This window comes from Triticum dicoccoides, chromosome 5A, assembly GCF_002162155.2.
Source record: "Triticum dicoccoides isolate Atlit2015 ecotype Zavitan chromosome 5A, WEW_v2.0, whole genome shotgun sequence".
Taxonomy (NCBI): Eukaryota; Viridiplantae; Streptophyta; class Magnoliopsida; order Poales; family Poaceae; genus Triticum; species Triticum dicoccoides.
The window spans coordinates 612,540,909-612,567,061 of record NC_041388.1 but is presented as its reverse complement, the minus strand read 5'-3'; the positions used below and the strand labels follow the sequence as shown (position 1 = coordinate 612,567,061).

General features: G+C 47.3%; 1 protein-coding gene across 1 annotated transcript; it reads right to left on the bottom strand.

The window, feature by feature from the left end:
• Positions 1 to 21,180: 21,180 nt before the first annotated feature.
• LOC119298087 lies at positions 21,181 to 24,063 on the bottom strand. Its single transcript, XM_037575610.1, has 3 exons — positions 23,897 to 24,063; positions 21,486 to 22,367; positions 21,181 to 21,378 (listed from the first exon to the last, which is right to left on the bottom strand). Exons 1-2 carry the CDS (start codon positions 23,934 to 23,936, stop codon positions 21,604 to 21,606), a joined length of 804 nt encoding a protein of 267 aa, XP_037431507.1. The 5' UTR covers positions 23,937 to 24,063; the 3' UTR covers positions 21,181 to 21,378; positions 21,486 to 21,603.
• Positions 24,064 to 26,153: the final 2,090 nt, after the last annotated feature.

The window sequence follows — 26,153 nt, the reverse complement described above, 5'->3', positions numbered from 1 at the left end:
CGAACCTAAATCGGAGAAATGTGTCTTCATAGGATATCCAAAGGAAACTATTGGATACACCTTCTATCACAGATCCGAAGGCAAGACTTTTGTTGCTAAATTCGGAAACTTCCTAGAGAAGGAGTTTCTCTCGAAAGAAGTGAGTGGGAGGAAAGTAGAACTTGACGAGGTAACAGTACCTGCTCCCTTATTGGAAAGTAGTACATCACAGAAACCTGTTTCTGTGACACCTACACCAATTAGTGAGGAAGTTAATGATAATGATCATGAAACTTCAGAACAAGATACTACTGAACCTCGTAGATCAAACAGAGTAAGATCCGCGCCAGAGTGGTACGGTAATCCTGTTCTGGAAGTCATGCTACTAGATCATGATGAACCTACGAACTATGAAGAAGCGATGGTGAGCCCGGATTCCGCAAAATGGCTTGAAGCCATGAAATCTGAGATGGGATCCATGTATGAGAACAAAGTATGGACTTTGGTTGACTTGCCCGATGATCGGCAAGCAATTGAGAATAAATGGATCTTCAAGAAGAAGACTGACGCTGACGGTAATGTTATTGTCTATAAAGCTCGACTTGTCGCAAAAGGTTTTCGGCAAGTTCAAGGGATTGACTACGATGAGACCTTCTCACCCGTAGCGATGCTTAAGTCTGTCCGAATCATGTTAGCAATTGCCGCATTTTATGATTATGAAATTTGGCAAATGGATGTCAAAACTGCATTCCTGAATGGATTTCTTCAAGAAGAGTTGTATATGATGCAGCCAGAAGGTTTTGTCGATCCAAAGGGAGCTAACAAAGTGTGCAAGCTCCAGCGATCCATTTATGGACTGGTGCAAGCCTCTTGGAGTTGGAATAAACGTTTTGATAGTGTGATCCAAGCATTTGGTTTTATACAGACTTTTGGAGAAGCCTGTATTTACAAGAAAGTGAGTGGGAGCTCTGTAGCATTTCTGATATTATATGTAGATGACATATTACTAATCAGAAATGATATAGAATTTCTGGATATCATAAAAGGATACTTGAATAAAAGTTTTTCAATGAAAGACCTCGGTGAAGCTGCTTACATATTGGGCATTAAGATCTATAGAGATAGATCAAGACACTTAATTGGACTTTCACAAAGCACATACCTTGACAAAGTTTTGAAGAAGTTCAAAATGGATCAACCAAAGAAAGGATTCTTGCCTGTGTTACAAGGTGTGAAATTGAGTAAGACTCAATCCCCGACCAATGCAGAAGATAGAGAGAAAATGAAAGATGTTCCCTTTGCTTCATCCATAGGCTCTATCATGTATGCAATGCTATGTACCAGACCTGATGTGTGTCTTGCTATAAGTCTAGCAGGGAGGTACCAAAGTAATCCAGGAGTGGATCACTGGACAGCGGTCAAGAACATCCTGAAATACCTGAAAAGGACTAAGGATATGTTTCTCATATATGGAGGTGACAAAGAGCTCATCATAAATGGTTACGTTGATGCAAGCTTTGACACTGATCCAGACGATTCTAAATCTCAAACCAGATACGTGTTTACATTAAACGGTGGAGCTGTCAGTTGGTGCAGTTCTAAACAAAGCATTGTGGCAGGATCTACATGTGAAGCGGAGTACATAGCTGCTTCGGAAGCAGCAAACGAAGGAGTCTGGATGAAGGAGTTTATATCCAATCTAGGTGTCATACCTAGTGCATCGGGTCCAATGAAAATCTTTTGTGACAATACTGGTGCAATTGCCTTGGCAAAGGAATCCAGATTTCACAAGTGAACCAAGCACATCAAGAGACGCTTCAATTCCATCCGGGATCTAGTCCAGGTGGGAGACATAGAGATTTGCAAGATACATATAGATCTGAATATAGCAGACCCGTTGACTAAGCCTCTTCCACGAGCAAAACATGATCAGCACCAAAGCTCCATGGGTGTTAGAATCATTACTGTGTAATCTAGATTATTGACTCTAGTGCAAGTGGGAGACTGAAGGATATATGCCCTAGAGGCAATAATAATGTTATTATTTTATTTCCTTATATCATGATAAATGTTTATTATTCATGCTAGAATTGTATTATCCGGAAACATAATACTTGTGTGAATACATAGACAAACCGAACGTCACTAGTATGCCTCTACTTGAGTAGCTCGTTAATCGAAGATGGTTATGTTTCCTAACCATAGACATGTGTTGTCATTTGATTAATGGGATCACATCATTAGGAGAATGATGTGATTGACATGACCCATTCCATTAGCTTAGCACCCGATCGTTTAGTATGTTGCTATTGCTTTCTTCATGACTTATACATGTTCCTATGACTATGAGATTATGCAACTCCCGTTTGCCGGAGGAACACTTTGTGTGCTACCAAACGTCACAACATAACTGGGTGATTATAAAGGGGCTCTACAGGTGTCTCCAAAGGTACATGTTGGGTTGGCATATTTCGAGATTAGGATCTGTCACTCCGATTGTCGGAGAGGTATCTCTGGGCCCTCTCGGTAATGCACATCACATAAGCCTTGCAAGCATTACAACTAATGAGTTAGTTGCAAGATGATGTATTACGAAACGAGTAAAGAGACTTACCGGTAACGAGATTGAACTAGGTATTGAGATACCGACGATCAAATCTCGGGCAACTAACATACCGATGACAAAGGGAACAACGTATGTTGTTATGCGGTCTGACCGATAAAGATCTTCGTAGAATATGTGGGAGCCAATATGAGCATCCAGGTTCCACTATTGGTTATTGACCGGAGACGTGTCTCGGTCATGTCTACATTGTTCTCGAACCTATAGGGTCCGCATGCTTAAGGATTTGATGACAGTTATATTATGAGTTTATGCATTTTGATGTACCGAAGATTGTTCGGAGTCCCGGATGTGATCACGGACATGACGAGAAGTCTCGAAATGGTCGAGACATAAAGATTGATATATTGGAAGCCTATATTTGGATATCGAAAGTGTCCCGGGTGAAATCGGGATTTTACTGGAGTACCAGGAGGTTACCGGAACCCCCCGGGAGGTAGATGGGCCTTAGTGGGCTTTAATGGAAGAGAGGAGAGGTGGCCAGGGCTGGGCCGTGCGCCCCTCCCCCTAGTCCGAATAGGACAAGGAGAGGGGGGCGGCGCCCCCCCCCCCCTTCCTTCTTTCTCTCTCCTCTTTCCCCCTTCCCGAATCCTATTCCAACTAGGAAAGGGGGGGAATCCTACTCCCAGTGGGAGTAGGACTCCTCCTGGTGCGCCCTCCTCCTGGCCGGCCGCACCTCCCCCTTGAACCTTTATATACGGAGGCAGGGGGCACCCCTAGAGACACAAGTTGATCCACGTGATCATATTCTTAGCCGTGTGCGGTGCCCCCTTCCACCATAATCCTCGATAATATTGTAGCGGTGCTTAGGCGAAGCCCTACAACAGTAGTACATCAAGATCGTCACCATGCCGTCGTGCTGACGGAACTCTTCCCCGACACTTTGCTGGATCGGAGTCCGGGGATCGTCATCGAGCTGAACGTGTGCTAAAACTCGGAGGTGCCGTAGTTTCGGTGCTTGATCGGTCGGGTCGTGAAGACGTACGACTACATCAACCGCGTTGTGCTAACGCTTCCGCTGTCGGTCTACAAGGGTACGTAGATCACACTCTCCCCTCTCGTTTCTATGCATCACCATGATCTTGCGTGTGTGTAGGAATTTTTTTGAAATTTCTACGTTCCCCAACACCGCGCCCCGGCGCCCCCACCCCCGCCGCCCCGACCCTCGCCGGACTCCACACCCCCGCCGCCTCCAGAGAGACCACCCCTCGCCCGATTCCCCCTCTTTCCCCATCGATCCGCCTCCTCCTCGGCTCGTACTCGAGCGCGAGAGCTCGTGCGGTGACCGCTCTCACCGTCGTCATTGTCGCGGCCACCGTCGTCCCCACGCCAAGATAGTGTGTCCCCCGGCTTCCCCGTCGTCTTCCACGTCGTCTACAAGTCCAGATCGAGCCAGGGCACCGCCGAACGACGGGATCGAGATCGTCTTCTTCCTTCTGCCGTCGTCGATTTCGCCTCGATCCGCGTTGCCTCGACCGCCCCCGACCTTGCCGAGTTCGCCTACACCCCCCCTGTGAGCCCATCCGTCGATCCCTTTCTTCCTTCGCGTGGATCCATCGCCGTAGACGTTGTTGCCCGCCTGACCCGAGCTCGCTCTACCACCGCGCCCTCTGGCTGCTTCGCCCGCGTCCTCCTGCAGTCACCTGCGCCTGTCATCGCTGCTGCTCTATTGCCGCCGCCTGTTGCTAGATGCACCGCGGCCGCTGCTTGCTAATGTTGCTAGCGCTGCAGCTACTGGCGGTCATGGCCATGGCCATGGCCGTGTGCTTTGTGTAGGATTTCTAGTTGGACTACTACTACTAGGACTTGCTCCAGATTTTAGTTGCCATGGCCATGTGCTGTGTGCTTTGTGTGCTTTGTGTAGGATTTCTAGTTGCCATGGCCATGGTCGTGTGCTGTGCCATGGCCATAGGAGTAGTAGTGGTGGCCATCTAGTTGGACTACTACTGCTTGGACTTGCTCCAGATTTTAGGATTTCTTTTCTTTTAGGATTTATTTTCTTCTAGGACTAGGTTTTTATTATTTTTCTGTTGTGATTGTTTTTTGAGCTCTTTCTTTTTCATTTCCTACTATCCTTATCCTAATTATCTTAAATTATTATGATGTGTGTAACAGGATTAGATCTTGGATTTGCTAGTGGACTTTGGGAGTTTCTTAGCCAGCTTGGTGACTCCATATTTTTCACTATTTCAGCAAGTCTTTTGTAAGCATTAAACTTTCAGCACTACATTTCTATCTTATGTGTACATCTGTTTGCTTCCAATTGCTATATATGTATTGTTGTTACTAAAAATGATGAAGCTCCTGTCAATTGCTATGCATATATATGTGTATGATGATCCTCCTTTCCTACAGTAGTATAACTAGGATATAAAGCACAATGAACTAACAATCTTGTATGGTGCCTAAACTACAATGATTCAGGAACATTAGATGACATAGCATGTGGATATTGACATAGGATGAGTAGATTAATAAGTGAGCCAAAAGTGATGTACACACCTCATGCTAGGAATTCTCGAGGGTTGCAGTACATGGAATGCATTTGCAAATGTAGCCAAAACCTGATATATACCAAAAAAAATTGTATAGAAATATGCTGAATTTTCTGCTCTGATTGTTGCTCAAAGAAATTTAGCAAAAAAAATGGGGTCCTGGGAGACGCCGCTGCTGCTTGAGGCCCTTGAGAGGCCCTTCGTGTTGTGATGATTTTGCAGGTACCCCGAGAGGCCCTTGAGTTTGCCAGAATGTTGATTAACTTCCGTTTCGGCAAATTCGGGTACTCCATATGTCCTATTTTCAGCAAAGGTCATGCTGAAATTTTCCGTGAATTTTAGCATGACTTTGCTAAAAATCAGACATATGAGGTACTTGCTACTAATGCATGGGCCGGGGTATCTTAGTACTTAATTAAGTAGGATCAACTGCCCCTTTATTCTTGCTGCATTAAACCATAGGTGGCAATAGAGCCAAGTGATTAGGCCCAACTTAGAAATTCTCCTCAGCATCGATAAACCCTAGATGATAAACCCAACATAGGTGGCAATAGAGCCAACTGATTAGTGCCAAGCGATTAGGCCCAACCTAGGGTGCCTCGGCATCGATAAACCCTAAATAATGAAAACTTAGCATTTAGGGTGCCTCGGCGTCGACAAACCCTAAATGATGAAACCTTGGATTTTAGGGTGCCTCGGTGTCGATGAGAACCTAAATGATGTACGCTTAGGCTTTTAGGGTGCCTCGGCGTCAACAAACCCTAAATGATAAAAGCTTAGCTTTTAGGATGCCTCGGTGTCGACAAACCCTAAATGATGAGACCATGATCTTGTTCCTTGACAATAACCAACTTTTTGACCAAACTTTTTTCCTATTTAGAGAGAAACATGGCCCACAATGATGAGGCCGGCGGTTCGGGCGGCAAGCAATTCTGGGAGCTGTCCCAGGAGTTGGAGGAAGAACCTCACCGCTATGAGGACGCCGCAGAAGACATCGATCCTGACTACACAACCCCTAGTGGCGTCGGGGATGACACCACTGATGATGGCGCTGTGGATGCCACCACTGATGATGGTGGCGCACACACAGATGGCAGCCAACCAAAGAGGCAACGGAAGGACGGCGCCCGAACGTGCTCAGCACCGTCAGGGAGGAATTTACTGAAGTGAACTCCGACGGGCATCCGACGGCGCCCAAACACATAGTCAAGGGGTACTCGATTCAACTCACGTGCATTCTCCGGAGCACCGCCTCGATCAATACCGAGAACCTAAGGCATAAGGACTGAGGGAATTTGCGCAGCCTCCTCTTCACGAAGCTGCACGAACGATACAAGTTCCCCGCTGAGTTCACAAACACACGCCTCTCGGGTAATAAAGTGAACGGTGCCGCCCTCACGACGATGAGCACGGCCCTGTCTATTTGGAAAAGCACGGTGAAGGCAATGATTGACAAAGGTGATAGTTATGAGAAGATCAAGGCGAAATATCCTTTGATGAGCGAAGATGACTACAAGGAGTTCAAGATCAAGTGCGAGAGCCCCGCAACCTCCGAATCAAGTAAGTGGGGGAAAGAAATGCGGCAGTTGAACATAGGGGTCCACCAACTCGGTCCCGGCGGTTACTGAGTGGCGGAGCCTGTATGGGACAAGGAGGACGTGGAGCATGCCGAGCAAGGCCTACCGCCCCGCTTCGAGAAATACAGTGACAAGCAGACCAGGAACTTTCTTAGGGCCCGGTACAAGGAGGACCCGGTAACAAAGGAGCTTACCAGGGATCCGAAGACCAAGGAGCTTGAGCTTGTACTAGTAAGGAATACACCCCCACGTAATTAGCTCCATATGGTTGCATTCTAATTAATACCCAATATTTCTAAATGGTTCACGTTCCTTCCGCAGGACAAAGAAAGCAGTAGCGCGGGGTTGTCTCAGAGCTTCCATTTCGACACCCCTTTGAATAGGCATTGAACGTAATGAAAAACAGGGATAAGATCAATAAGCCGACGTCAGCTGGTCGTGTGGCCGGCAAAGGCTTGTCCACAAAATGGTCGTCATACTATGGGGCTGGTGGGCGAAAGGAGAAAAGGACCAGCTCGGAAAGCCAATCGCGTGAGGTTGAAGCACTCAAGGCGCAAGTGGCGCGGATTCCGGAGATGGTCCAAGAGCAAGTGCAACAACAACTGGGATCGACGCTTACCGGCATTATGTCTACCTTGATTCATGGGATAACGACGTGGAGTGTGGGTGGCCAACAGGGGCCGCCCCCAATTCCCAGCTTCACGACCAGCAACTCACACAACGCGTAGGCGGCGCCATTGGTGTCTCCGGCGGCGGCGGTATTGGTGTCTCCGACGCCAGCATTGGAGCTTAATGCACCCGGGTGTACGCTGGCCAGCACCTCACCAGCAAGCGGCCCCTCCGTCAGTTGCACGCCCGCTGTTGGCGGTGCCTCGACATTAGCCGGGCTCGACGGCATCACGGTAACTAAGCCTCTCGGCCGAGGACATCATCTCCTTGCCTTTGACTGGGCATCCCTGACGCCCTACATGTTTTCGCAGGGCGCCGCCAACGTTCCTTGCACTCTCCTGCACTTTGTGGGCGGCGAGTTGGTCGATGTCGCCAAGGGCAGAATCATTCAACCGGGCAACCCCGTGTTCCACGGTAATTCGATGCCACCCACAATGTATAGGGTTGAAGTGGTTCGGGTGCTGCCAAGCTGCGATGAGCTGTTACCTCCGATTCGGCCCGCTGGGGCCGACGAAGAAGATGAGATGACCCTCAGCGCCCGCGTAAGCTGGCCCCTGCTTTGGCCGAAGAGCCAGATTTGTTTGGGGGTGGGGGACACCACCCCACCGACAAGACCGCCAGTCGTGCCGGCGCCAAGCCATGGCAAGAACGCCGCAACGCTACCGGACATGCCGGACATCCCTATGGTACAGGATCCAGACGACAACGACAACGATGATGGTACATTTACCAATGTCGATAAGTACTTTGCCGAACATGGGTACGGTGACGAGTTCTGCGAGCCTCCTTCTCAAGAACCCAAACAAGACGACCGCGATCTAGCTAGTACGGCGAAGAAACCCAATTGCAACAGGCGTCGTCTGGTGTTCAGTTCTCAGGAGACGCCTCCAGCTGCCGCCTTCACCGAGCCTCAGATAGCGGAGGTGCCAAATATTATCAGCCCCAACACGCTCAAGAAGGCGGTCTGTGAGCAGAACTCGGTCCCATTACAGCAGATCAAGAAGAAGGGCCGGAAACGGCCGACTAAAAAGGCCGCCGGTGCGAGCCAGCCGGCACCGAGTACGATCCATGCTCAGGACGGGCCACCTTCACCTAAGGATATCTCGAGGAGGGTGCATGTGGCGGGTAGGGCGATGCTACCGATAAATATGCTCAATGCTGCAACTGGTGCTATGCGGAGTCTGCACGACAGTGTTCTTTCTTTGCAGAAGCGGCGTCTCAGAGAGAATGATGTGGCATACCCAGTTTTCGTGGCCAAGGTGCTAGAGGGCAAGGGCTTTGTGGATGGCGACATCGGGGGTACGATCGTCCTGCGGTTTGATGACATCTTTGCTATGTTTAACCTTCATCCGCTGCACTACACCTTCGTTCGGCTGTTTTCACTGAGTATGGAGATGCGGATCATTAGAGACAAGACCCCGAACATCGTGATCGTCGACCCCTTCTACATGCGTGCCAAGCTCTTGAGCAGCGCTGGGGACCGCAAAGTCGCGAGTTCACACCTCGAAGACGTCATTCTAGCAAACCCAGATAAGGATAACTTCCTTGTGGCTTACTTTCCCGAGTAATTCATCCCTTAACCGCCCCGTAACATATGATTTCTTAGATTTCGATCGTTCTTTTTTTCTAACATTCTGTGTTCTGTGCAGTGACACACATTGCACACTCATCCTCTTAAGCCCGAAATATTCCATGGCCACGTATTTTGACCCGAACCGTAACTCCAAGATAGACTACACAAATATCAAGAAAGTTCTTGATGATGTTCTCCCCGGCTACGCCAAATCTGGAGGCACCTTCACCAGGGCAGTTCGTAAGTACGACAAGCACGTGTTCGCCCACAATACGACATTCTGCTGCGTCAAGCAGCCACCTAGCGGTCAGAAGGATGCCTACTACGCCCTCCATCACATGCGGGCGATCATAAGGGACCATCATCACCTTCTGCTACCAAATAATCTCAAAAATTGGGCCGCGAGCTTGTCGGCAATCCAGGACGCAGACATCAGACAAGAATTCTTTCGCATCCAGTTGGAGTTTGCGGACACCATCCATCAAGATGTCCTTCATACCTCGGGGCAGTTCTTCCTCAGATATCAACCGTCCAACATTGAGATAGACGGAATGCTACAAATGCAGGCTGACAACGCCCGCGATTTCATGACCATCACGACAGACGACGGCTTCATCCACGCTCCTGTCCATGAGTCGAGTCGAAAGTAGTGATGTGTAGTTCTGAAACATTGATTGGCTCATGTTGTAATTAAACTTTAATGACTTGTATGTCTCTTTGGTTTGGATAGTCGTTCAACTTAGATGTAATCGATGCTATTTATTAGTAGGACCATGAATCGTGCTATTAATGTCTTGCTTTTCTCTTCTGATCCTTTTGTTGCATACTTATATATTGCTTATGTATGTATTGTCTGTTGTTTGGCTTGTGCATAGAGATGCCGTCGTATGTCGTGTACAAGGGTAAGGTTCCCGGTGTCTACGACGACTGGGAGGAGTGTCGGAGACAGGTTCATCGTTTCAGCGGTAACAGTTACAAAGGGTACACCACTAGAGCGGAGGCGGAATCTAGATACGCCCGCTATCTAGCGGGAGAGAGGAGGGAGCGTTGGAGGAACCAGATGAAGACCAGTTTCATCGCGATGATGCTCATCGTGATGACCGCAGCTCTCTTCTATGTGATGGTAGTTTAGATGATCGATATCGACTTGTAATGTGAAGACAAACTCGATACTCGCGGTCTTAAGACTTGTAATGTTTTATCTTTGTTCGGTCTTTTGAATTCGGAGACTAATATGATGAATTGTATTCGGAGACTAATCTTCTATTGTATTCGATGAATCTGCTGTTGTTGTGTGCTACTGTCTATATTCTGTCAAATAATATATTTTGTAACCTGTGCAAAATTCAGAAAAGTAAAAAAATAAAACTTAATATTCATACTAATGGCGCATCACTACAGAGTGCGCCATTAGCATGCCAAAGTATACTAATGGCGCATCACCAAACAGTGCGTCATTAGTATGCCAAATATACTAATGGTGCATCCATCCGTAGTGTGCCATTAGTGTGCCAAAGCACATGGTTAAATATGGCCCCTGGGAGGCATACTAATGGCGCATGGTGTTATATACTAATGGCGCACTGCGTGGTGCGCCATTAGTATACCAGATACTAATGGCGCACCAGTGGTGCGCCATTAGTAATAAATACTAGTGGCGTGATACTAATGGCGCACCAGTGATGCGCCATTAGTAGGAAAAACTGGTGCGCCATTAGTAGGCCTTTTCCTAGTAGTGGTGGCTTATATAGAGTGCGCCAGGACCACAGCCAGCCCAAGTTACAAAGGGTTCAATGTACATTAAGGCAGGGCGTTACTGGTAACGCTAGTAATAAAGTGCTATGATGACCATAAAAGCTACTTAATAACCGACCGTTAGCATGCGGAGTGCCTTTAGGTCTCTTGACTGTCGAGTGGCTTGGTCTTGGTCGAGTGGTTGCTTCTTGGTCGAGTATCTTCAAGTCTGTCGAGTGGAACACCTCCAAGTCGATTGATAGATGATTTCTTCTGGAGATGTCCTTGGGTAGGCCAGTTTGGACAGGTCCATGCCCCTACCCTAGGTACATAGCTTCATCAACCAACACCTCCACGGTGCCCATTGGAGAGCCAACCATGTCAACCACCTCCCAGGGCCGCTGCCCTAGCATCCATGTCCAGCGACACCGTCGACTGTCCTCGTCATGGCACACCAATCCCATCAGGAAGAGCAGATGGCAATCCTTCCACTCCTAGCCTGGCATCCATCCGTGAGTCTGGGTTTACACCTCAACACTAGGATGTGTTGAACCTCGCGTCACCATCCAGTCCTGATGGACCGACAGGGACACAACCCCAAGACTCCTGACGGTCACCGTCGAGCAGCCCAGTCAAAAGCACTTGGCTTGTACTAGGCGAGCTTGATCGGTGCCAAATCTGAGGCCATCAGGGCCAAGCCACTGGACGACAAAGTGAAGTCAGGACCCGCACCTGCAGACACCACCCGGAACAAGCCAAACCTTTACTACCTGGGGCAACCGCCCCGACCCGCCTTGGGCCCAAATCCGGTCTGCCTGAGGACGAGCCCCAGACCAAAGCCACCGCCATCGCGCATGCGTCAAGCCTAGCATGACGGCCGCAACCCGCCCAGCCCTGCGCGCAGCTAGCTCAGATCCAGAAGAAGGGAGGCCTTCACCGCCACCTTGCACCGCCTACATGATCACAGCCATCGGACGCCACCAAAACACCACAGAAATGCACCACCACGAATGCGCGCGGCAGTCAATAGGCGAACCTGCCCAGCACCGGCCACAAGAGCCCACTAGCGACCGAGCCGCTGCACCATGAGGAGCACGACCCCGGCTCCCACACCGCCCGCAACCCGCACCACCCGCATCGCGGCCAGCACCCGTAGCCAGTTCAGTCGGAGCGTACATTTTTGTAAAAAACAGGGGCACAGTCGTGGCTAGAAGAGTTTTTTTTAAAATTTTCACCGGGGGAGAGAAGAAATCCTCCCCGCCTGAATTGTATTCATTTGTTGCCTATAGGCTTTGCAGCCTAATATAATATAGGGTTCAAATGAACCAGAAGTATAAGGGTACATGAAGGAGAAATAAAGCAAAAACAACACACAGACAACACATGGCGAGGGGGGACACAACACAACCAGGGCACCACGAGTGCTCGAACTGCAGCGGCGATCCGAGACTAAACCGTGACACTGTACCATCAACGCAATCGAAAAGCACCACGTGACCAAGACTGCACAACGCCACGATACCACCTGTGTCATGGTGTACATTTGAACGGTCACGCCGGGCCGAGACGACGCCACGGCACCTGTGTGCCACTGGCCTAGCCAAAGGGCATCACCAAGCATAGAACTCCACAGAGCACACCCAAAACAACACAACAAATGGGTACCCCGGGCACCGGAAATGCAGCAGCGAGCCGAGACTAAACCATGACACTGCACTGTCGACGCAATCGAAAACCACCGGGCAACCAAGACTACACGACGCCGCCACACCACCTATGTCATGGGGTACATTCAAACGGTCACGCTGGGCCGAAATGACGCCACGACACCTGTGTGCCACCGGCGTAGTCGAAGGGCATCACCAAGCATAGAACACCACATAGCACACCTAAAACATCACAAGACCGGGGATGAAGACAATGCCATCAAGATGGGAACAACGGGAAGCGTCGCCGCTGTCTCGGCCAGCCGAATGCGGCCGGCATCGATCGAACAGGATAACGAAGAGGCGCCGTCGGTATGTCAATGTCATTCACTTCCTCTATGAGCGTTCTATACTGCACGAACACAGCGACAACAGGAAAAGTTAGATCTTGCACCTAATTCAAACCCAAATCCAAATCATGACCGACCAAACTGTCACAGAGGGCAAGATTAGCACATGTGGAAGGTTGCAGCAAGAACTCCATCACCGTCGGAGCCGGTGCACCGTAACCCTAGGGAGATGGTGGTGCCGCCGCCGAGCCGCTCGCAATACTACCACACCAGCAAGCAGTGGAGGTAGGAGGCATATCGCCCCACCTACCCATATTTGCATTTACTCCAGCATAATGACGTCGTTAGCAGAACTGATCCACGGACAGGAATCCGCTGACGATCCGGGCGCCGGATCTGAAGTCAATTTGCCACGGCCTGGAACGGACACGTGAGAAAGTATCACATGGAAACCAAGTTTTAGTGGAAACCGGTGAAAACCACATGAAAATGATGTTTTAAAGTTTCAAAAAGATCTTAAAAAAATGTGAGACGTTAAGAATGTGATGTTCTATTACCATGTGAAATTTCCAAATTCAAACACATTAGCATTTACGAGCTACCAAAAAAACAAAATCAGTATTAAATAGTGCCGACCAGTACACATCACTATTCATTGCTAAATTTGTTCTTTTCATAGCTCGTAAATGGTAATGTGTTTGAACTTCAAAATTTTCATGCCAATAGAACATCACGCTCTTAACATCCTATATTTCTCAAATTTTTCTGAAACTTTTAAATGTGGTTTCCATGAAGTTTTCTTTGAAGCTTGGTTTTTATAGGATATTCTCTCCGGACACGTCGGTCAGACCCACCGTCTAAGAGAACTTTTCCATTTCGTTTTATATTCCATGTGGTCTGCCGGGACCAGCACCGGTCACGTGTGCCTGCTAAAACGAATCACAAGAATATATTCGACGGGACAGATTTCAAGAGACTGTGTGCTCGTGATCAATTGCTCCGCGTCCAAAAGTTGCATGATCTCCTCTCCTAGTAATAACCGACGCTGGCCATCAGCCAACAAAGGACGGCGGTGTCTGCCAGCGCCATACAACCTATCGTCCTTTTCATTTATTGATGACATGATGCAACACGTCATCTTACCACCTCTTCTGTGGAAGTAATTTGCGTCTATAAAGTACTATCAAATGTGGCTTACTAGGTAGTACTTGCATATTCATCAGCCACAAGCCGAGGAAAGTTCCAGTACCACCCGGCAAAATGGGGAGGGTTGAGCCCGCAGGTGCCATCGCCGGCAGCACGAAGGCATCATGGCCGGAGGTGGTGGGCTGGCCGGCGCACGACGCAGCGCTCCAGATCAGCAAGGACAGGCCTGACGTCTCCATCTTCTACTACATAGGCACGGGACGCTGGCCGCCGAGCCCGTACCACTCGCGTGTCATCGTGGTGTCAGATGCGGCGACCGGCGTCGTCGTCCAGACACCCGTCGTCGGTTAGGCGGCATGCACCCCTTGTGCCTGCACACGGATACGTACAGTAGTATCGTATTTGCATTGCTGCAGGTGCACAGCACATGAATAAGATCCAACATTTGAAAGCATGTTCCAATTTGAGGCAGTGGGGTGCATGAATAAAATCCAACATTTGAAAGCAGGTTTCATTATGTGGATGATACAGTACTTTGATTTTCATATTTTTCTTCTCTAGCAATCCTCACTGCATTGTCATACATGTAGCACATATAGGTTCGTTTGTTGCGTCTCGAACATCAGGTTGAGGCCCACTTGTTGAAGAGAATGTAGATTGATTTCTTTTTCTAGACTAATTTTAGAATGACCAATCATGCATGGTTTGTGGTTTGCCAGTCTTTCCCAACAAACTAACCCCATCTCATGGGCATTCGGCAAAGATATGCAAAGCAGATTCATATCCAAGGTGCCACAAGGGGCAAATGGGATTATGAGCCCGATTTCTGTTGGCTAGATTGCCAGCCATAAGGCACTGTCTGTGTCAGTGTGAACGATTTACTTTGTACAGTAAGATTTCAAACCTGCGAATATCTAGATGTTCTTGCTACCAAGTGAAAGCAAAATGGTAGTTTTTTTTAAGAGAAGGAGCAAAACGGAAGTTGGTCATTTGAAAGGAAAAATGATACTAGATATCGCCTAGCTTAGTGCTTAAGAGAAATGTTTATTTTCAAAGAACAATCTGTGCATGAAGTCTCAACTAATCTACTACAGTAGTAAACACCAAGAGGAAACCATAGAGATGGAGAGGGGGTTGCGCAGTACAGCAAGCCTATGCGGTGCTACCAGTTCCTCTGCGACGGGACGCAGCGTTTTCGCCACATCCCACTGCTCATCTTAGCGTGCATGCTTTTGACACCAGGCGAGCAGCATGCAGGCTACAACCGGCGCACGCCCAGATACTGGATTATGACCGCTCGGGCCAGGCTAATCTCTTGCCTGAACGGACACCCGGCAAGCAAGCCATTCATGCATATATGACTATGCATGTTAAAGATGGTTTCACGACGCCACTCATTCTCAAGCCGTGCTTGCTTGCACCACATAATCAATCAAGTGTTTTTTTCTTTAACGCTCACCAAACAAAAGAACCTAGTAGGTATGGGCCGGATTAGGCTCACAAACATTGCTAATCACAGATAGCAAGAATGGGTGTGCATGTGTGTACGTGTTTGTTGTGTTTGAATCGAATTTTAGACAGGGAACTACAAAGATGATGCTCTTATATAGTAGTAGTGAGCAGGGACCCGGGGTAATAAGCTTGCACATGGCGAAGTTATTTTTTTTCAAGTCTCTCCCTGAGGTTGATGGCAAGCGCAATTATGAACCACAACATTTTACTATTTTTTCAAGTCTCCCTGAGGTTGATGGCAAGTGACAAGTAGAAGAAATCAACTATTTTCCTATTTTTTTAGTGGAACCCCTCATTTTCATTATGAAGGTCAGGCCCGAGTTAAAAAAAAATTAAGTCGGCCCCAAAGGATCTTGAATTCATTATGCAAGAAGAGAGTTATGTCAATCTTAAGGCCAGAGTTATTTCAATCTTAAGAGTTAAGAGAATTACGCTTCTACGTCGCTAACTAGATACAAGCCCATGTGACCAAATATCAGATTGCATACACTTTTTACACAACAGGAAGGATCACTACCCCATCCTTTGAATCATCCGACGCACACAATTCATTTTATTCATACGAAGCTCAAGACGTCGAGGCTGAGAACAACATGCAAATAGAAACTAGCTAACATCCCCAAATCTCTTAACGGGCTAAACGACAACATGCTAATCTTGTAACTTATTACTTGGTTTAAACCACCAAAAAGAAGCGACAAAAATAGTATATGGATCAGGGCACCAAGAGTCCAAGACAGCACATTCGGAGGTAGCAACACTACATAAACATTCCTTTGAACCAGTCAGAGAAGCATGATTTTACCGAAAAGTTCACCTGACTATCATCTGCCTGATGCACTAAGTGAAGGATATATATCACTGTAGGCATACCAATACTCCAAGACAAATCTTCTGTAGGCGGTGACATATGACTTGTCGTTTGTTACATCCAACCAATCAAAGCCAGAACGAGGCTTTTGCCTCAGAGCTAAAACATGTACCATCGCTTGACCCAACCAACGAATGAAAACTGATGTGTTGTGTGGCAAATCCATTGTGGTAGAAGAACCTCCCTACCGCTTGTATCTGATTGGAGACGAGTAGTCGTTCAATGTATGCACTGCACTGCGCCACGCTGCCACCACCACACAACGAGGAGGTCGTAACCTGATCATCAACACACTTTGTTAATGAAACACTGGACTTTTGGCAACATATGGATGCAGGCATGGAAATTAGTTCATGACTACCTAGAGCAAGGATAGGTACATTGGCAAGATCAGTTATTAACAAACCAAGCGTTTGTTTTGCTGTAAATGATATGTATATTGTATGGCTTTTCTCACAGCCAATCAGACCTTGTTCCAGTGTGACTGAAACATTGATTTTCTGACATGCTTCAACTTCCAATTAATAGGTGGTGCTATCAACAGCCAACTGAAACTTTTAGTGTACAAACCCAGACCAGTAATGCAATACTCCACTGATGAATAACATCATTCTATTTACAGTGGATAGTAGCCTTGTCTTGGGTACAGATCTAGCGTCGCTGCAAACAGTTTTGATGTTTAGTACTGCCTTCGCGCCATTTGGATCAGAACTGCCGCAAAACAGAGCTTAAAAGTCGATAACATATCCCACAAGGCACAAGCCTAAAATCACCGAGATGATGCGATACAACATACTTCCACTTCAACCAAGAAACCATCTCAGCCATCCAACATATTATTTTGTATCGCCTCGTCCGAAAATGTTACCGGAACTAACCTACACACATAGTGTCTCAGTTTCAGGTATGACCGCAAGATATGTAGTAGGGCCTTTTGCTTCATTACTGATGTCCCTTGTACACGTACAATGGAGGACGAAACAGCTTGTGTCATTCGAGTCACAGTAAGCAAGAACATCTGCAGAAGAGAGCTTAAATGTGAATGTCAATACCACATCCCGAAGGTAACAATCTTAAATCACCTAGACTAACTGATACAAGATACTTCCACTTCAACCAAGAATACATTTGTATATTAGTTTAAAAGTAACGAGTTGGTGCAATCAAACTATCTCAACCATCAAATATTTTTGAAGTGGAGCATCCTTGCGTCAAATAAGAGAGAGTTAATCAATCCCCTGTTCAAATTTTCTCTCTCCATAAATTGCCCAACAAACAGAGATGACACGATTTCAATGCATACTTGACGAATTACTCGTAAAAGGAAAAGCTAATGATTCAAATTGGTCACACATGCAACCTGGGTAAAAATCAGCAAACCTTAGACAACATGCTTGTTAGAATTGTGTCAAATATTATTGTAGAAGGTAGGTTACAATTGGACTTGGTTTTGGACTGTGTGTAGACAGGGTAGCGTTAGATCCACTGGATCGATGTAGGCTAGATCTTTCCGGTCACCTACCTTCCTTGGGTGCGGATGAGCTCGATCCAGAGCCGGCCATGGTGAAGTAGAGGCCGGTGGTAGCAGAGAGATCGAGATGGAGAGGTGGCAGTGGTGCTTCCCGTAAGCACTGCGATTGCCCTAGATCGGAAGGGGATATCGGTGGGGAGTCTGGCGGCGCGGTGAACCTCGTACCGTGCCCCGGCCCCCACCTCTTTATATATCGCAGGTCACAGGGGGCCACCAACCATAGAACGGTTGGGCGCCCCCGATCAGGGCACGAATAGATCAGGGCCCGATGGGCTGTTGAGCCCACTCGGTGGAAAGATCAACCTAACATTCTCCCCCTTGATCTCAACTTTTACTTTTAACCTTATACTTTCTAGTTTTATTTGTTTCATCACATATTGGTACATAGAGCATGTTTCATCGTCACAGCTTAATTGCCGTTAGAATCATACAGCTACAACATACGTTATGATCAGAAACAAATTCTGTTCCTTTTGGGCCTATCCAGGAATCATAAGGCTTTCCCTTCAACCCATGCCGGCTATGTGTTCCTTGAACACATTGGATGGTAAGCCTTTCGTTAGCGGATCCGCAAGCATATCCTTTGTCCGTATATGGTCGAGACTTATAGTTTGATCCTGGATTTTATCTTTCACAATATAATACCTTATCTTTATTGTTTTGGCAGCATTACTCGACTTGTTGTTGTGAGCGTAAAATACTGCGGGTTGGTTGTCGCAGTACATCTTTAGTGGCTTGTGAATACAATCTACCACTTTCAAGTCGGGTACAAATTTCTTTAGCCATATCGCCTGCCCCGTGGCTTCGAAGCATGCTATGAATTCTGCATACATCGTGGATGATGCAACTATTGACTGTTTGGAGCTTTTCCACGAAATAGCTCCCCCAGCGAGAGTGAAGACGTATCCTGACGTGGATTTTCTATCATCTCTGTCCCCCGCAAAATCTGCGTCTGAATACCCTTTTATCTCTAGGGATTCACTTCTCCTGTATATTAGCATGTAGTCCTTCGTGCCTTGCGCATAACACAATGCTTTCTTTACCATCTTCCAGTGCTCCATGCCTGGATTCTCTTGATATCTACCAAGTACCCCGGTGATAAAAGCTAAGTCAGGGCGAGTGCACACTTGTGCATACTGTAAGCTGCCAACTGCCGAAGCATATGGTACTGCTTTCATTTGATCGATCTCGTACTGGTTCTTGGGACATTGGAATTTCCCAAAACTATCGCCCTTGACTATAGGAGCAGGTGTGGTTTTACTCGCATGCATGTTATATTTTTTAAGAACCTTTTCTAAATATGCTTCCTGCGATAGTCCTAAGACTCCACTGTTCCTATCTCGGTGAATTTCTATGCCCAAAACATATGATGCTTCACCAAGATCTGTTATGTCAAAATTTGAGGATAAGTATTTCTTTGTTTCTTGTAGTAGACTAACATCACTACTAGCAAGCAGGATATCATCCACATACAAGATTAGGAAAATATATTTCCCATTTTTAAACTTTGCATAAATGCAATTATCCTCAATATTTTCTTTAAATCCAAAACTTTTAATCGTTTGATTAAACTTTAGATACCACTGCCGAGAGGCTTGTCTTAATCCATAAATGGATTTCTTCAGGTGGCATCCCATATTTTCCTTTCCTTCCATGATAAAACCCTTAGGCTATTTCATGTAGACATTTTCTTTTAAATCACCATTCAGAAATGACGTCTTAACATCCATTTGATGTAATTCTAAATCAAAATGAGCAACTAATGCCATTATGATTCTGAAGGAATCCTTACATGAGACTGGAGAAAATGTCTCATTGTAATCTATCCCTTCTCTTTGTGTAAATCCTTTTGCCACGAGTCATGCTTTATACTTTTCTATATTCCCTTTAGAGTCATACTTAATTTTGTAGACCCATTTACAGCCTACTGTTTTGGCTCTTTTATGAATTTCCTCTAATCCCAAACATCTTTGGAACTCATCGATTTCATCTCGTCTTCCATTGCCTTCATCCACATCGATGAATGAGGGCTTCTCATGGCTTCTTCATATGAGGTGGGATCTTTTTCCATATGAACCGTTTCTGTGTTATAAACTTTAAAATCAGTAGAAATAGCTGACTTTTTTGGTCTTGTAGACCTTCTCAGGGCCTCAGTTTCTGGCATGTTATGTGCCTCAACTTCTGGCACTTCTTCTAAAATTTGCTGTTGCACCTCCCTTTCATGCTCAACAACGGGTTCAGTCGGCTCCTGACGGACAGGTTCTGGGTCTATCCCCAAGGTTGTCATGGGTGGAATTGCAACTGGTAGTGAGAAAAATGGCTCCTGAATCATCGGATTAGGTGCATGCACCCTCTTCTCCTCAAGATTAATTTTCCGAGCTACCAAGCTCCCCCTCATCATTTCGTCCTCAAAGAAGACTGCATGTCTCGTTTTTACAAACTTTGTATATCTGTCTGGGCAGTAAAAACAAAAACCTTTTGATCTGTCTGGATAGCCAATGAAGTGACAACTTACTATTTTGGGATCTAACTTTGCAATGTTTGGATTAAACATTTTGGCCTCAGCAGGGCACCCCCACACCCTTAAGTGTTGTAGGGAGGGTACCCTTCCTGTCCATAGCTCGTACGGTGTTTTGGGCACCGACTTGCTTGGTACTCTATTGAGAATGTGAATGGCGGTTTTAAGCGCCTCCATCCATAATTCCAATGACAAGTTGGAATAACTCATCATGCTGCGCGCCATATCCATAAGTGTACGGTTGTGCCTTTCAGCTACTCCATTTTGCTGAGGTTCACCCGGCATTGAATACCGGGCAATTATGCCAGTCTCCTGTAAGAACTTTGCAAAAGGTCCAGGGACTTGGCCATATGGAGTGTGCCGACCGTAGTACTCTCCCCCACGGTCGGACCTTACTATCTTTATTCTTTTATCATGCTGATTTTCAACTTCAGCTTTGAATATTTTAAATTTATCCAACGCTTCAGATCTTTCTTTGATTGGATAAATATAACCATAGTGAGAGTAATCATTTGTGAATGTTATGAACGAGTCATATCCATCCACACTTTTCACCGGAAATGGTCCACAAATGTCGGTGTGGATGATCTCTAGTGTGCTTGAGCTATGGATTGCACCTTTTTGATTTGTTTTATATACTTTCCTTTAATGCAATCTACACATTGTTCTAAGTCTGAGAATTCTAACTGTGGAAGAATTTCACTTTTGACTAATCTTTCTATTCTCCCCTTCGAAATATGGCCCAAGCGACAGTGCCATAATTTCGATGAGTCGAATGTTCTCTTTCTTTTCTTTTGTTCTTTATTCGACGCGGAAACATGTTCATTCACATTGCATACAGAATGCACTTTTTCACGAAGTGATAACAGATAAAGCTCATCATGTAGTAAAGCATTACCAACATAAGCATTATTATACCACATGTCACACTTGCCATGTCCAAAATAACACTCATAATTTTCTTTGTCCAAACATGAAACTCTAATTAAGTTTCTATTAGATGAAGGAACATAAAGAACATCTCTAAATAGAAGCTTCAATCCATCAGCTAACTCCAAGGAGATGTCGCCGACAGCTTCAACTTCTGCTTTTATTCCATTGGCTACTTCAATGCCTCCTTCTCTTCTTAGCGTAGTCCAGGTCGAATGGAATCCCTGTAAACAATTTGCAACATGAATAGTTGCCCCTGAGTCAATCCACCAAGTAGATTTCGAAAACTGTGTGTACAAGGATTCATTTACTAAGGAAACAATGTTGTTACCTTGCTTTGCCATTAAGGACTTCAGCCAAACAGGGCAGTCTTTCTTGTAATGCCCGGTCTGCTTACAGTGGAGACAAGTGTCTTTGTCCACTGGGAAAGACTGTTGCTGACGCTGATGCTAATAGGGAGCTTTTCCTTGTGGCTTTGAAGGAGAACTTTTGTTGTTTTGATTGTAGTTCTTTTTCTTATGATCCTTCACATAGTTGAGTGTTCCACCATGTGAAACTTTTAGTTTGTCCTCTTCTTGGACACACATAGCAATTGTCTTTTCTATGTCCCATATTCCAGGTGACATATTATAATTCACAACAAAAGTTTCAAACTCCTTTGGCAGTGAAGCCATGACAAGGTGGACCAGGAGCTTTGGTTTGATCTCCAGATCCTCGTCCATAGGCTTTAACTTTGCTGCCATATTGCTCATCCTCAGGATGTGCTCTCTTATTCCACCATGTGTGTATTGTTCTGTCACAAGTTGTTTTAACACCTGGGTGGCATATATCTTTGAAGAGCCACTGAACTGGCTCTTTATCTTTGTCAGCAACTCAACTGCTGAAGTGCACTCTGCAATGGAGCCCACAATGGTGCTCTCAATGGTATTCTTTATAAAGGCCATGCATTTTTTATTTGCGTTAACACACTTTTGGTTGGCTATGATGTAAGACATCTCCAAAGGAGCATAATCCCCTTTCTTTTTAGCCCATGCAGCATCATCCTCAGTAGTCTCTCTTACTGGCTCTATAGGTCTGACCGGTTGTGGTTCATCCAGAACCCAGTCCAGATCAGCACAAACAAATGCCAGTTCAACTTTCTTCCTCCACTCAGTGTGGTTGTCACCTCTGAGTGTCGAAACTTCTTTTAGGCAACTCATCAAGTGAAAGCCTCCTGAAATCACAATTTAAGTGACATCAATATAACAATCATATGCATTAATCTAACGTTGGTCAAATTAAACATATAATTGCCTATGCAATTAAATCTATATTACTGTTGGGCAAAATATTAGAAATAAACGCACCTTTAAATTTCAATAATAAAACATGATCATGTTATTAAACAACGTTGGTCATAAAAAATAACATAATCATATTCATTTTAATAATCACTTTAACATGCTCTTAAAAATTTAATACTATATAAACTTTTATTTTCTGTGTAAAAGAGCATTAATTATTTATTTACGCAGCGGAAAAACATGAATAAAAATTCATGAACTTTTTACTTTTTACGGAAACTTTTCTATGACCGAATAAAAATCATGAACTTTTTTAGTTCTACAGGAACTTTTACTTTATAAAATACATGAATTTTCTTTTTCTGAAAATTTTCTATTCTTTAAAAAACAGAAAATAGCAGCAGCACAGCGCCGGCCTACTCTCTCGCCCGGCCCATGGCCTGCTCGCGCACTGTGCGCACCTGTCCTGGCCGAAAACGTCCCAGCGCGCGTGGTGGCGCCCGCAGCTGGCGGCCTCGGCCCAGCCTGGACTGCTGCCAGTCCTTCCCTCTCGGCCCAATAGGCCCGCGGAGGGCTTAGGTTTTCAATCGGGACCGTCGAACGGGATCGGACGATCGCCCGTGCTTCTCTGTCGAACAAAACGAGCCGGCGCCCGCGGGAGGGGGAAACCCTAGTCATTTTCTTCTCCTCCCCCGCGCCGCTCTCTGCATCTCTTGCTCCATTCCTTTCTCTCTCAGCGGCAAGGCAGAGAAGATCTGCAGCGCTTCGGCCGGCCGCCCCGGCCGCCGGCGACAGCAGCGAGAGCCACCGCGCCGCACGCGCCTCTCCCTTTCTTTTTTCCCTTTTCTTGCTCCTGTGGCAGAGAGAGAGCGACGAGGTGGGGCCTCCTATGCTCCCCTGTAGCCGGGTTGGGGCTCCGCCGGCGACGGCGTGCAGCCACCGCACTGCGCGAGAGCCACCTTCCCTTTTCCCCTTCCATTCCATGAGAGAGAGAGAAAAAAAACAGAAAGGCTACCCCTTTTTCTTTTCAGCGAGAGGAAGAGCGCGGCCAGATCGTGCCGTGGCTATCCTCCTCGTCGGTCGCGCGTCCTCCCTAGCGGTGAGCGCGCTGCCGCCGAGGGATTTGGCCGCGGTGCTAACCCCCTGCTTTTTTTGTCTTTCTTCTTTCTTTTCCGCGAGCAATTGCAAGCTCTGGTGGTTCTTCGTCCCCGCACCTCGGCTTGCCGATGCGTGTGGGGATCGAGAGGAACAGGCGCGGCCGTGCGGCGGCGCTCTTTGCCGGTGAGGCCCAAGGCCAAAATCCGGTGGTTTACTTTGCCCTGTCTAGGGTTCTTGGGGGTAGGGATCTCCTTTTCTTTTCTGTTTTATCTTTTTACCGAAAAACATCTAACCAAGATGGCTCTGATACCATTGTTAGATCCACTGGATCGATGTAGGCTAGATCTTTCCGGTCACCTACCTTCCTTGGGTGCGGATGAGCTCGATCCAGAGCCGGCCATGGTGAAGTAAAGGCCGGTGGTAGCAGAGAGATCGAGATGGAGAGGTGGCAGTGGTGCTTCCCGTGAGCACTGCGATTGCCCTAGATCGGAAGGGGATATCGGTGGGGAGTCTGGCGGCGCGGTGAACCTCGTACCGTGTGCCCCGGCCCCCACCTCTTTATATATCACAGGTCACAGGGGCCCACCAACCATAGAACGGTTGGGCGCCCCCGATCAGGGCGCGAATAGATCAGGGCCCGATGGGCCGTTGAGCCCACTCTGTGGAGAGATCAACCTAACAGGTAGGAGTTGTGTCCTAATAGGACACTCGTAACCTAGGCATCTCATATATAGTGTGGGTAGACACACGATGTAACCTATGCCAACATAATAGCACGGGCACGCGGGGGAGCCGGCGCCCGGGCGGCCGGGGTGCGGTATTGTGACGGTGTCACGGGAAGAAGCGCCCATAGTCAGGCCCCGGGGATGTAGCCATGATGGTGAACCTCGTTAACAAATCTCGGTGTCATGCTTGTGTGATTGCTTGGTCCTCAGTAGATCGACGAAGTGCCTCGGATTATTCTAACAAGTGGTATCATGAGCAAGGTTCAATCGAAGGTCGCGGTTGTTGATTTAGAGGAGGAAAGCTCGACGCGGATCGATGTGATCCGTACGGGAGGTCATCGCGACAGAAACATGTACAGGCAGAAAATCAATCACGGGAGTCGTCGAGTACAACAAGAAGCAATCGGAAGCAGGCAGAGGATGCAGATCGGTTTGCAGCGGCGGCGTAACATATGTGGAGGCAGAGTATCGGGGCTGATCGGATTCGTTCGATACAGTTGGGCAACTAGCGGCGGCAGCAGCGGTAGTCCTATGCGTATTCAGTTCGGCATCTGTCGGCAGGACTAAGTCGCGTGGTGCAGGCGGCAGCAGGAGCAGCAACGTGTGGCGAGCGTGCTGGTTCATAGTCCGTGCACGCACGTGGATGCTAAAGGCCCCGCCGGGGCAGGCTGGCCGAATACCAGGTGTACTCACGGGAGGCCCTAGGAGCTGTGTGCTACTAGTTGCAGGAGGCCTGCGGAGCTGTGTGGCCCGTACAGAAGGTTCTTGCGTGCGCTGTGGTGCCCATGGCTAGAGGCGTGGAAGAGCTGATCTGGGTAGCATCATAGCATGAGATTTGTTTGTTTGAAAAAAAAGATGAGCAACGTGTACGAAGGCAGCAAATCAATTGGCGGAAGGAAAATTCATCAAAGAGAGAAAAACCCATCAGATGACGCTTTGGCAGCAATTACAAAAAAGGCATCGGGTGTTCTGCGTGGAAGGAGCAATACGTGGAGCATGGCTTGGATTAAATTTGTCTCTTTGCTTAGTACTTCGGCACATGCACGGGAAGTATTGCAGCTTGGTTATTTTTCATGGGTTGGCCGTTATGGTGGACAAGATGAAAAATATATTAGTACAACAGGGATGTTTGAAGTCGTTGCGGGAAGTCAAGCAAGGTAAGCTGGAAGTATTATGTGATGAATGAGAATTCGCGGGAGATGATTTGGGAAGCCTGAAGTGCATCGTGGCAGATCATGTATACACAGGGCGTCAAGCAATGCACGGAGATGTGCGGGCGGACACGACGCAGGGTGGGGCATGGTTGCAGTCGGATAATTCGGCTGGGTCAGACTGGACTGTTTGACGGATCGACGGGGATGTCGGTCAAAGCAGAAGACGGCGGTGATTTCAGCGATGACGACATAGGAGCGTGATGCTGATGGTGGCCGACTTCTGGGGCGTGGAAACACGTGGTGCAGGCTTGAGGGCTTGTGCGGCTTCGACAGACTATTGCGCAGGGTTGATTCAAGACGGTGCACATGAGAGTTTGGAGTCGACAGGGCGCGGGAGGGTGGCATGTACAACCACCATGGAATCATGTTGAAGGTGGAGCTGGAGTCTAACGGAAGCTGATGGAGGGGCTACGGCGTAAGAATTCGAAGAGTCGAAGCCTATTTCAGCGGGATAGCGAGAGACACGCGGATTGGACTGGGGCCCAGCGGTCTAATGGAGACGTGATACTCGGCATCGGTCGGTGATGATCGATGGTTCTCTGTAGTGGGGGTTGAGGCAATGGGGGCTAGCTACCCGGGAGACTCGACCAGGACAGCAGAGGATCGACGCGGTGATAGCGGCGAGGCGTGCGGTAAGCACGGGACACAGCGACAGGCCAAGGCACTGGTGGTCAGACAT